The 13,124-nt window shown below is 42.9% G+C and overlaps 1 protein-coding gene across 8 annotated transcripts in view; it reads left to right on the top strand.

Annotated features, from left to right (window-relative positions):
* The window catches only part of PDZD2 (PDZ domain containing 2), a 411,535-nt gene that overhangs the window by 376,025 nt on the left and 22,386 nt on the right, over positions 1–13,124 (top strand). For all 8 annotated transcript variants that reach the window (XM_069555958.1, XM_069555955.1, XM_069555957.1 and 5 more), the window contains 5 exons: positions 3,440–3,521; positions 4,989–5,023; positions 6,199–6,349; positions 7,585–8,387; positions 12,919–13,063. In XM_069555958.1, the coding sequence (XP_069412059.1) occupies positions 3,440–3,521; positions 4,989–5,023; positions 6,199–6,349; positions 7,585–8,387; positions 12,919–13,063 (1,216 nt within the window). The remainder of the gene's footprint in view (positions 1–3,439; positions 3,522–4,988; positions 5,024–6,198; positions 6,350–7,584; positions 8,388–12,918; positions 13,064–13,124) is intronic.

Genomic DNA, 13,124 nt, shown 5'->3' with positions numbered 1-13,124 from the left:
ACTCAACCCCGCTACTTCCCCCATCCCCACTCCCCGGTTGTTTTCTCTTGTCTTCAAGCATTTTTTTTTTTTTAAGTCTTACTGAAGTAGTTACAATATTGCTTCTGTTTTTTCCACCCAGAGGCATGTGGAATCTTAGCACCCCGACCAGGGATCCAACCTACACACACACCCCTTCCCCAACACCAGAAGGTGAGGTCCCAACCACTGGACCACCCAGGAAACTCCTACAAGCATTCTTAAAATTATCTTACATAAAAGCTACTTGAATAAATATCATTTATAGAAAATCAAGTCCCGCTTCCACCTTTTCCTATTTTTTTCTCCGTTTCTCCCTTCTGTTCTGTAGTCCTGCCTTTGCCTGGGAATCTGCTCTACTGTGTCCCCCTGCCGTCCCCTGAGCTCTCTCTGGGACACTTTTAACCCTGCTTTGACTCACAGTCTCAACTCCTCCCTCCAGGGTTCTCCCTTGGATTCCACCACCCTCGTGGCCACACTGCTCTCACCTTAGGAAGCAGTCCAGCAAGCCGTGGCTGCTGACCCAGCCCATCCCTCAGCAACATTAGAGAAAATTAAGTTCTCCATGGTTTGCAGTCTGTTGGCTTCAAGGCATCTCTGACTTCAAAATCCATTCCAACCTCACACAAGTCATGATTTGTTGGTCAGCCTAATCTTACCCCAAAGCATCTGCCTAATTTGCCAATACAATCAAACATCGAAATGGCATTCCAGCGCAAAGCAAAACAGTCCTGGTCTACTGGTGGTCTATGATTCCGTGGAATATATGGGTTGACTCATGTTTCTAGCCGTGGTAAAATGGTCGTCAGGATGGTGCTGGAGATAGAGAAGAAACCAAATTTCAGTATTTGTTTGACTGGATTTCATGTTTCCTCCTAGGTAAACATCGTGTTCTTAGTTGTAACATCATACTATATTTTCCTTTTGGTCAAGATTCCATTTTACATTTAATGTATTTTTGCACCACTTATCCCAACATCTCATGCCAATGGTACATTTTGATACTAAATGTATGTGCTTCTTAGTTTTCATGCTGTTCCAAGAGAAATACCACGAGGATTTTCTTCTCTTCTGTTTCTCATAATGACTGAAGCAGTGGCCGCCCAATTGGAATATTCAAACCCTCCAGGTTTAGACAAGCTAAGATTTGGACCTGCCCGTGTGGCAGATTCTAGCTGACGTTAAGTAGGAGAAAGTAATAGAGGTCCATTATTAATTGATACTGGGGCTTTCAGCATGATTTAGAGTTATCCAGGAAATCTTTCACTTGTTTTAAACCCCAACCATTTTTCTCCCACTCAAAAATAATTGCAAATATTCAAAGTCTAAGGTCAAGAAAAGTCTGCAGCCATTTTTAATGGCTCATTTATACAGAATTACTTTTTGGTTTATGAAGATATGTGTGGGAGCATGCATGTTTGTCTACATGCGAGTGTGTACAAGTTTTATTTCCTGTGAAGACGATTAGAAATTATTACACAAAGTCCCTGACGTGATGATGGTTTATGTGTTAGGTTAAAGTACAATGCTGAATCCTGTATAGAAATGTTCATTTACTTAAGGCAGATTGCTGTGCTTATCCAAATATTATTTATTATAAATGTTATTTTAATACACAGAATTACTGTCCTACATTTAAAATATTCTTACCTTTTAAAAAAAACTATATAAGTCCTGTAGTTGCTTTTTAAATATCTCATAGTTTATCACGTATCAGGCTTTTTAAAAACCTTCCCATGAAGGACTTCCCTGGCGGTCCATTGGTTAAGACTCCGTGCTTGCACTGCAGAAGGTATAGGTTCAGTCCCTGGTTGGGGAACTAAGATCCCGCATGCCATGTGGCACAGTCAAAAAAAAAAAAATTAAGAAAAAAAATAAAAATCTTCCATGAATAATGACAGTTATGGATAACAACTGTTGGTGGAGTGGGAGGGGGGCATGGAGGAATCCATGAGTTTACCATGCCACCAAAAAATATGGAAGGAAAAGAGAATTATAAATTCACTATTTTTGAAAACTTCATTATAATAACTGATTCAGCAAGACTATGAATGATGCTAAAACCATTGAGTGGAAATATATTGGGAAGCAGGATAAAACAGTCTCAAACTGTCTCCTGCCAGATTACTCATTAATGGCAACAACACAACAAATCCTGTGGAGAAATCTGGCGAAACCCTAAACAAGTGGTCAGTTATCATCAGTTACGAAATACCCTGATCCTGTGATATACCGCAAAAGAAACAGTTTTTATAATTCTGTAGTTTTTCTGCCCCCAAAGGTATCACCTAAATCTAAGCATGAAGGAACTATTGGACAGCTTGTAACTGATGGTTTGGATTGGCTTAGTGTCTTTCAGATTATCAATATCATGAAAGACAAAGGCTCAGAATTATTTTGGATTATAAATAGACATATAAAGGAGAATAAATAGACATGAGTACAGGATTTTGAATTCTAGGTTGCCTGATACACACCCCTCCCCCAAAAAAACCTTTTCTCTAAAGCGTGACTGGGCAGAGAAGTTGGTGACGGGCCGCTAAGGCCCATCGCAGATAAGGAGCTTGCTCCGGAATATAAATCGGTCACATCACTGTGCACACTATTTACTTCATTTGACATTTAAACCTCTCGAGATGTTGATGAAAGCAGCTGAGTACTGATTTGCATTCTCAGGGAAAACCCTTATCTCATCCCAGGCTGGCATCAAACTTTCTGTGAGTTATTTCCAGCCTCAAGACATACTTTGAGAAGCATTTCTGAAGAATAGTCCTAGGGATGTGAAATTCGACCATCATTTTTATCAATGTTAAATTTGCTGAACTTGATAATAGTACCAAGATTATTTAAGAGAATGTCCTTGTTTTCAGGAGATACTTACTAAATTATTTACAGGTGAAGGGTCATGATGTCTGGAACTAACTCCCAAATGGTTTAGTAAAAAGTTGTGTGTGTGTGAGAAGATAAAGTACAAGTGTGAATGTGGAATGTTGAAAAAAAAAAAAAAGTGAGTATAGTTGAAGAGTATACTATCCTGGTGCTATTCTTGCAAATTTTATGTAAGTTTGAAATTGTTTAAGCTTAGGAAAAAAAAGAATGAGAAGTGAGTGTTCTAGAGAGAGGCACAAGTCAGCCATGTTGTTGGTAACTAGCAATGAATGCTTTGCTTCATGAGCTCGGGTATCAGCTGAAGGTCTGGTTTTGAATCCAGTGTTTGGAGCAGTCCATTAACCCAGCTGTTAATGAATATAATAACTACGCATATGCCCTGGTTTATTGCTTCAGAGGGTGGTCATAGTCTTTGGTCTTGCAATTTTCCTCTTTATCTGAGCTCCAGCCTCTGACTCTGGTCCTAGCTACTTTTATTGGGGAAAAATAAATAAATAAAACCGTCTAATTTGTGCTTTCTGCTGACAATCAGGTTTCCGAGCAGGAAATGGATGAAGTGATAGCACGCAGCACTTATCAGGAGAGCAAAGAGGCCAGTTCCTCTCCTGGCTTAGGTACTGTAACTGCACATCTTCATTCAACATTCAGAAGAGTCTCTCATTACGTTCCCCCCGGGGGCACTCCCCTGCGCAGTATGATTGGAGTCTTGGTAATTACCGGGTTTGGCAGAAGTAGCTGTCAAAGAGATTCCATGCTTTCCCATAGCGGCTGCTTTTGATTTCTACAGTTATTTAACGTGCTGTATTAAAGTTCCAGCCATGCACGCTTTTTCTACTGCTTTAAGATAATTTGCAAAAATGAGTTAGCATTTCAGGTGTTTATGTACAATTCATGTTAAGTAGAACATGAATTCTACTTCATTCCAAGTAGAAATGAAACGCTACTAAATTACCAGTTGTTTTGGTAGGCACCAGGTACAATCCAGCCAAAAACCTGGAGTTTCTTTATATGAATTAAAAGTTTCAACTGAAAGGTAACAGGCTGCAAAAATCATGATTTTCCTCCTTCTTAAGTGGAAAGTTCAGTCATAGGAGGATTGCCCTAGTAAGAATTTCGCATGAATTTAAAACATGAAACTTTGCACCAAGTTGGAAAAGTAATGTTTCCTGTAGAGTGGGAACCTCAAGGGACTCTGCTGATGTATCTGAACTCGAGATATTACTGATATTAAGATTGATGTCAGGAGGAAACTGAGACATGAGTTATTGGTTGTCAAAGGAAAAGGAAGGCATACGGTTTTTTGGCAACCAAGAAGCACCCTAATTATTTGCATCCATAATTAATATATTGAAAGTGGGCACAGCCATAATGGACTCTTTATTCAACTCACTCATTCTCCTGAACTGCCTGAAGGCTGTCCTCTCATAATCCCAATATATTCACTTAGTCATTTATAAAAGATTTTACTAAGCTATGATCCTTAAACTCAAAATCTTTTTGCTCATGGAATATAATTTAAAATCTCCATGCTGAGTCTTTTTGTCCTTCAACTAAAAACTAAGATAGATATTCAGCCCTCTCCCTCTTTCTTTCATGAGTTTTTTGAGTGCTGTTCTTTTCTTCATTCATCCTTCAATCCATTTATCAAATGTCACTGAACACTTCCTAGATCCTAGTTGCTAAGCCCTGCAGGGCCCGATCAGTGATAGGTAAATAGTCGAAGAAGAAGAGAACAGGCATCCACTTGTAATTAAATTATATTATGCATATGGAAATTGGTATGTGGGCAGTATAAAATACTTCTGAAATGCAGAGGAAGTTACTTCCAACTATTAATAGGATCACCATGGAGTCAGTAGCATATGAGGGCTTGAAGCTTGAGAAGAATCTTGGGAGGTGGGACGGGTACCCAATAGACTGCATGCACGTCCACTCCCACACATGTGGTCCCTCCGTGCCTATTGAGCAGAGAGAGTTTTGTTTAATATGTCTGGCTCCTCCTTTTCCTGTTAAGAAGGTGAGCCTATTTGTAAGGATTTGAGCTTCATTGTTTTACAGTATGGTAAACTTTTCCCCAACAGGTACCCCCTTGAAGAGTCCTTCTTTTGCAAAAAAGGTGAGTCAAGAAAAGGCACTTTGTTGACTTGCTGTACTGGTTCAGTTCAGTTCAGTCACTCAGTTGTGTCCAACTCTTTGCAGCCCCATAGACTGCAGCATGCCAGGCTTCCCTGTCTATCACCAACTCCTGGAGCCTACTCAAACTCATGTCCATTGAGTCAGTGATGCCATCCAACCATCTCATCCTCTGTCATCCCCTTCTCCTTCAATCTTTCCCAGCATCAGGGTCTTTTCAAATGAGTCAGTTCTTCGCATCAGGTGGCCAGAGTATTGGAGTTTAAGCTTCAGCATCAGTCCTTCCAATGAACACCCAGGACTGATCTCCTTTAGGATGGACTGGTTGGATCTCCTTGCTGTCCAAAGGACTCTCAAGAGTCTTCTCCAACACTACAATTCAAAAGCCAATTCTTTGGCACTCAGTTTTCTTTATAGTCCAGCTCTCACATCTGTACATGACTACTGGAAAAACCAGAGCTTTGACTAGACAGACCTTTGTTCTGGAGCCCATAAATCAAACCATAGCATCCAACCTGTACTTCTGCCCATGAGTCATCTTGGCCATTTTACACAGCAAACAGCAAAAATGTCCATTTGAGAACAAATGTATAAATGGCAGTTTCTTTTATTAAATATTCATCCAGGAAAAGAACAAAACAACAAAATAAAAGAACTGAGCTACAGTTTGAAAAATAACTGCCCCCCCCTTTTTTAAAATAAAGGGGTCTGGGCCAGGTTGGGGAGGGCATCTGCAACTTTAAGGAATCTTTCTTAGCTGGCTGTTTCGAAAACCCAGTGGATTAGAGAACAAGAGTCAAACTCGCCTGTTTTGTTGTTTCATCAGTAGGCTGAACCAGTGGCTTGGAATTCCATTCCTCCTCCTATCTCCTCCCCCAGTCTTCTTCCTGGGATAGCTGATGCATTGCTGCTGTGGTTTTTCTGATCGCAGCCAAAAACGTATTTCTTAAAAACATTGTCTGGCAGCAGTTGCCTTTTAATTCATTCATTGTTTAATTTAGTGATCCTAAAGTAAATGGAGGTGGGCGTTTACTATCACAGCTGTTTTGAGTGACCGCAGATGAGAACAAAGTGCTTTCGGGAAGATGGGACACAATTACTATTTAAAATAATCCACGCTGGCGCATCTTCCTCATCTAGCACTGCCTTCTTCAACAGGACTCCCTGATTTCTGAATCTGAACTCTCCCAGTACTTTGCTCACGATGCCCCAGGCCCACTGTCTGACTTCATGGTGGCCGGCTCTGAAGACGAGGACCCTCCAGGGAGCGGTGGCAGCAGCAGCTCCGCGGAGCCCCCCGGCACATCCCGTAAGCCCTGACTCTTCTGACTCCATGATGCGTTGGTTTACACATCACGGTGCTGGGGTACGGAAAGAGAACTGGAGCCCACACCCATGGTTGAGTAGGAGCCACCTTTCTACCCTGACTAAAGGCAGAGTTTGATCTTGGGAAGTGCAGTGCACTCGTGGTGACCGGCCTCCCCACTCCTGCAGTCAACAGGCTGGGTGCACGGTCTGTACCCCAAGTGTGGAAAGCTAAACTGCCCCCACCTTGGGATGCTATTTACACGGTGTAGTCTTGGAATTTGTGGCATCGAGTTGTGGCTGATAACCTGATGGCCTTATATTTCAGGGGAATCCTAACCAAATTCTTCACTAGACCCTAAACCTAATTCTTTTTAGAAGGCAGTGAGTGAATGATTTAGAATGTATGAGACAGATGTTATCATATGGGTTTTACTTTTTTTTAAAAAAAGACCTCATTGATTATTTTCTCAGTATAATCTGAAATAATGACCTGATGTGAACTGCATTGACTCCTCACTCCTACCAGTGTGGTTTCCTTTTGCTCATTTCTAATGTCTGAATAAGAAAATCCCCTGTCTCAGACGAGGCAGACAAGAACCTGTCTAGCTCGTTTGGAGCAGCCCACGTGCTTCCTCCAGGCTCTGATAGAAACGCTCTAAGGCGGAAGCACGTGTAATTTTTCACTATGTTTAACGAGATGCGAAGAGTTTGCAGAGCTCCCACGCCTTCCTTCCCTTCCCAGGTTGCAGTTTATAAATGATATGTAGTCTCAGGCTTCAGCTCACCACGCTCTCGGAGCTCACGCGCCCATTAATCAAGCCCACCTCTCTCCTGCCTGTGAAGGAAGGACCTCAGGTGATAAGAAGGCCCAGGTGTGCGGGACTCGTTGATCCCAGGGCATCTTTCCCTGGGGAGTATTTGAACCCAATAACGTGTTAGATATCATGGATGTTGACAAGTTACACACTTCTGTCTCTAGGCAACACACATGTGTAAGTTGAACAATGCAGAGGTTAAGTTTAAAAAAAAAAATGAAAAAACAGTAGGCAGAGGAGAGAAGAAAGTTGGCTCTCACTGTAACCAGATCCCAAGAAACTGTTGTTTATGCCTAGTGACCAGTGGCCGGAAGGTGTACCTGACATCTGTGAACGTGGAAATGCTCGGGGGGGTTAGATTAAAAGACCACACCAGATCGAAAGCTGTTTCACTTGACTTTTCTTCTTCCAACTCCAACAGCTCACAAGGAGCCAGGAAAAGCCAGGGCCAACAGCCTTGTGTCTCTCGGAAGCCAACGGGCCTCTGGGCTCTTCCACAAGCAGGTGACAATTGCCAGGCAAGCCAGTCTTCCTGGGAGCCCAGAGGTCCTCCGGAACCCCCTCCTCCGCCAGAGGAGGGTGGGCTGCTCTGATGACGACGCCAGCGATGAGGAAGAGTTTGATGGCGAAGGCGACTGTATTTCCCTCCCAGGGACCCTCTCAGGTCCCAGCAGGCCGCTGACAGAGGACGACTCTACACGTGTTTCAACAGCCTCTTCCAAGGTCACAGGTATCAACCGAGAGGAACACCCCAAGAAAACACTGGTCAGCAAGGCCTCCTCGGTGCCTCTCCTCGGCAGCTCGCTGGACTTCCAGGAGAGCCTCCCAGGAGGTGTGCGGGACCCCCTTTCCCATGCACCCAGCCTGCTGGTCCCATCAGAGGCCCCCAAGGGTAGCCCTGGCTGCTCAGGGAGGAAGGAACTGTCAGGATCGAGGAGCTCGCCCAAACTGGAGTGCAGAGCTGGGACAGGCACCCAGGGTCCAGCAAGCACAGACAGCTCCAGTTCCCTCCAGCAGAATGACAGCCTGGGGTCCAGGCACAAGCCCGTGACCAGGGTCAGCCCACACCGCAAGAGGCCTGAGGCTGAGGCCAGGCCTAGCAGCACAGAGGCAGCACAGCTGACCGATGGAGCCAGTGACCCATGCGGTGCTGACTTGAAAGTCCAGGATAGTTCCAACCAAGTGACTGTGACTGGTTATCGGCCAGGAGGAGCTGTGGAGAAGGTAACTGATTTCTTAGTTACTTGGGATCCAGTGAGTCTTGTATGAATGAGTGTGGAGCATGCTATAAAGCAGGGGTCCCCAACCTCCAGGATCCAATGCCTGATGTGCCTGATGATCTGATGTAATAATAACAGCAATAAAGTACACAATAAATGTCATCCTTTTGAATCATCCTGAAACCACACCCACCCCCCATACCAGTCTGTAGAAAACTTATCTTCCACAAAACTGGTCCCCGGTGCCAAAAAAGTTGGGGACCACTGCTCTAAAGCATAAGGAAATCTGCCTGAAATAAAGGATAATGATTGGAGAATCATCTTTCAATAGAGTCATTCATTTCAACACACTAACTGCTTGGGAGCCTAGTAATATATCACCAGATTGGTGGGGGAAGGTGCCTCAGTGTTGAGTCATGAGATCATGCGACCGAAAGATATAATCCCTCTCTTCCCATACACGGGGCCTCTGGTTGATGATGGAAAGGCAGTGCCAGGCAGATGCAGGAAACCCCTGGGTCTGGGACCAGCTTCTCCACTGACTAGTTGGTGGTCACTTGGGCAGTAACTCGCCAAGTTACTGATCTTTCTGAACAACAGTTGTCTGGACTGTAAAATAGGGATGTTGCCATCTTCCCTGATCATCTCACAGTCAGGGTGACCATCAAATACAGGTTAACAGTGCTTATGTCTGGCGGTCAAGGTTCTGCTTGATCCTTATTTTTTCAGACTTCCCACAGTGATGATGTATAGCTACTCCTACCCTTGTTGTATCACATGAAGTAATGGGCATGCATTCACTGAGAAATGTATAACGTACCACAGTAAATGCAAGTTAATATTGTTGATGTTTCTACTTATTTACCAGTATGTTAGAATGGACCAGAATATCAAATTGCACATTTTTAAAAAAAATTTAATATACCTCCACTTAAGCAAGGAGAGGGTAAGAGAAACAAACATTATTTAGTCTCTTCAGCATAAATACTTTCACTCAGAGCGGAGAATCTGAGATGCCTTATAAGGCTGTCCAGGCATGCCTCTGAGATAATGCAGGTTCGGTTCCAGAGCACTGCAATCAAGCGGATGTCGCAATAACGTCAGTCAAGTGTTTGGCTTCCCAGTGCATATAAAAGTTACGTTTACACGATACTGGAGTCTATTAATTGTGCAATAGCATTATGTCTCTAAAAACAATGTACATACCTTAATTAAAAAATGTTTTATTAGTAAAAATTGTTAACTATCTGAGCCTTCAGTTGAAATATAAATCTTTTTGCAACAGTAACATCAAAGATCACAGATCACCATAACAAATGTAACAGTGAAAAAATGTAAGATATTGTGAGAAATACCAAAATATGAGAGGCACAAAATATGACGGAAGTGAACAAATGCTGTTGGAAAAATGGCACCAACATACCCGTTCAGTGCAGGGTTGTCACAGACCGTCAACCTGTAAAACATGCAGTATCTGTGAAGCGCAATTTTTATGCCTGTATTTATTAAGATGTGTTTTCAAGTGATTTGTAAAACATATAATACATGTGAAGAGAAGCAGAACATACAAAGTCATAAAAACTAATCTCAGCAGAAGGGTTTGTTTCTAACCTTATAGAAAAAGTAGAAACATACACCTTTTTTTTTCCTTCTAAAAATTATTATTACCTCCAACTAGTAAATGTATTTTAAAATGTCATGTTCAGCTAATGGGTAAACCTCTTCCTTTTAAGGGTATTACAAATTTTGAATAACTCAGTTCAGTTCAGTCACTCAGTAGTGTCCGACTCTTCGTGACCCCATGAATTGCAGCACGCCAGGCCTCCCTGTCCATCACCAACTCCTGGAGTTCACTCAGACTCGCATCCATCGAGTCGGTGATACCATCCAGCCATCTCATCCTCTGTCGTCCCCTTCTCCTCCTGCCCTCAGTCCCTCCCAGCATCAGAGTCTTTTCCAATGAGTCAGCTCTTCACATCAGGTGGCGAAAGTATTGGAGTTTCAGCCTTAGCATCAGTCCTTCCAATGAACACCCAGGACTGGTCTCCTTTAGGATGGACTGGTTGGACCTCCTTGCAGTCCAAGGGACTCTCAAGAGTCTTCTCCAACACCACAGTTCAAAAGCATCAATTCTTCAACACTCTCTCACATCCATACATGACCACTGGAAAAACCATAGCCTTGACTAGACGGACCTTTGTTGGCAAGGTAATGTCTCTGCTTTTGAATATGCTATCTTGGTTGGTCATAACTTTTCTTCCAAGGAGTAAGCGTCTTTTAATTTCATGGCTGCAATCACCATCTGCAGTCATTTTGGAGCCCAAAAAAATAAAGTCTGACACTGTGACACTGTTTCCACTGTTTCCCCATCTATTTCCCATGGAGTGATGGGACCGGATGCCATGATCTTCGTTTTCTGAATGTTGAGCTTTAAGCCAACTTTTTCACTCTCCTCTTTCACTTTCATCAAGAGGCTTTTGAGTTCCTCTTCACTTTCTGCCATAAGGGTGGTGTCATCTGCATATCTGAGGTTATTGATATTTCTCCCAGCAATCTTGATTCCAGCTTGTGCTTCTTCCAACCCAGCATTTCTCATGATGTACTCTGCATATAAGTTAAATAAGTATATAAAGCCAAATATGGATTTTACTCAAATATCTTTTTTATAATAATTTATATCTATTAAAATAAAATGTCTTATAATTGTGAATTAGTATTCTCAGTAAGAACTTTGAGCACCTTTTAAAATTTTTGTAAGGAAGTTCAGTTTTCCTTGTAAAATTTCTGGTTCCCAAATTTTATTTATACTATGTGGGAAAGAAAATTGAATGCATTGCCCATAATTTATATACCCTTTAAATTGGAAACTTTAAAAAATGAGACTTTTTATTTAGGAAAATAGATTGTCTTTTAATTTTTTATTAGTACTTTTTAAAATTGAGATGAAATTCACTTCACATAAAGTTAGTATAGCTTTCCTATACTAACGTGTCCAGTGACGGACATCGACAGGCTCCTGGTGGAAGTCTGGCATGCTGCAGTCCATGGGGTCGCAAAAAGTTGGACATGACTTAGCGACTGAACAACAAAGCGTTTTAAAGTGTACAGTCGAGTGGCACTTGCTGTATTCGCAGTGCTGGACAGTCACTACCTCTATTGAGTTTCAGATTCTTCTACTGTTTTCATATCACACTTATGCCTTATTAGTAAATTCACTGAGTTGAACACTGTTGAGTTCGCTCAGCAGATAACTGACATTTTACTAAATGATTTTTTTGTTGTTGATAATCTGTTTCACCTCTTTCCTCTGCTGCCACCTTTCGGCCACTTTATGACTCCTTCACTCAGGGTAAATAAATCTGATTTAACGTTTTAGCAAGGCTATTTTAGAGAAAACTTTCATAGTAGGTATTAGAAGAAAGGAAGTAATTGACGCTTGGCTAAAGTACACTTTTAAAATGTTAAATGCTAACTTTATTTATGCAGAGTCATCCTCTCCATGACTGCCAAAATGAGCTGGTTTTGTTCTGGAACATCACAATGCATAGTGTAACAATAATGCCTTACCTCTATATAGCCTTTTGTATGCTGCATGCTGTTTTTTTTGTTGTTTTTTTTTTAAGATTTGTTCATTTATTTCATTTTTTGGCTATGGTGGGTCTTTTGCTGCACCTGGCTTTCTCTGGTTGCAGTGTGCAGGCTTCTCATTGTGGTGTCTCCTCCTCTTGAGGAGCGTGGGCTCCAGGGCAGGCAGGCTCAATAGCTGCAGCGTGTGGGCTCAGTAGTTAGTGCTCATGGGCTCTGGAGCGCAGGCTCAGTAGTCGTGGCGCGTGGGCTCAGTTGCTGTGTGGCCTGTGGGATCTTCCCGGACCAGGGGTCATACCCATGTCTTCTGTGTTGGCAAGTGGATTCTTAACCACTGAGCCACCAGGCAAGCCCCGCAACACTCGTTATTTCTGTTATTTCAGTCTTCTTGATTGAAGCCATCCTGAGGGGGTTGAGATGCTCTCTCATTGTGGTTTTCATTTGCCTTTTCCTAATCACCCCTGGAGAGAAGGCAATGGCACCCCACTCGAGTACTCTTGCCTGGAAAATCCCATGGATGGAGGAGCCTGGAAGGCTGTAGTCCATGGGGTTGCGAAGAGTCAGACAGGACTGAGCGACTTCACTTTCACTTTTCACTTTCATGCATTGGAGAAGGAAATGGCACCCCACTCCAGTGTTCTTGCCTGGAGAATCCCATGGACGGAGGAGCCTGGTGGGCTGCAGTCCATGGGGTCACGAAGAGTCAGACACAGCTGAGCGACTAACAGCACCACTACTACTAATCACCCACATCTTAAATTTAAAGCTTAGGAAGAGTGACAAGGCCATGAAATTTCTAGTTGGACCTTAAACCCAGAATCTGGGTCTTGTGGCTTCTGGTCCAGGGCTCCTTGAATTTTCCCAAACCAGCTCTCCTCTGTATGTGATGTATTAGGATGCAGAAAACCCTGAAAGCCTTTAACAGTGACTCACAGTTGTCCTTGTGCCAGGAATCTCTGGACAAGCTGTCCGTCGGGGATGGACGAGTCCCCACTGACTGTGGACCAGGTAGTGCCCTGCCCCACCCGGCTGCCAGCCACCCTACAGAGAACCCACCTGAAGCAACATCCAAGCAGGGGCAGCAACCCGGGACAGGTAAGATTATTCTATCACTTACTAAGCTTTAGGATGGGAGAGTAGAAGTTAACTAATAAAA

This window comes from Ovis canadensis, chromosome 16 (assembly GCF_042477335.2).
Source record: "Ovis canadensis isolate MfBH-ARS-UI-01 breed Bighorn chromosome 16, ARS-UI_OviCan_v2, whole genome shotgun sequence".
NCBI lineage: Eukaryota > Metazoa > Chordata > Mammalia > Artiodactyla > Bovidae > Ovis > Ovis canadensis.
Note: the sequence above shows the minus strand (reverse complement) of the source record. Positions and strands in the feature narration are given on the sequence as shown.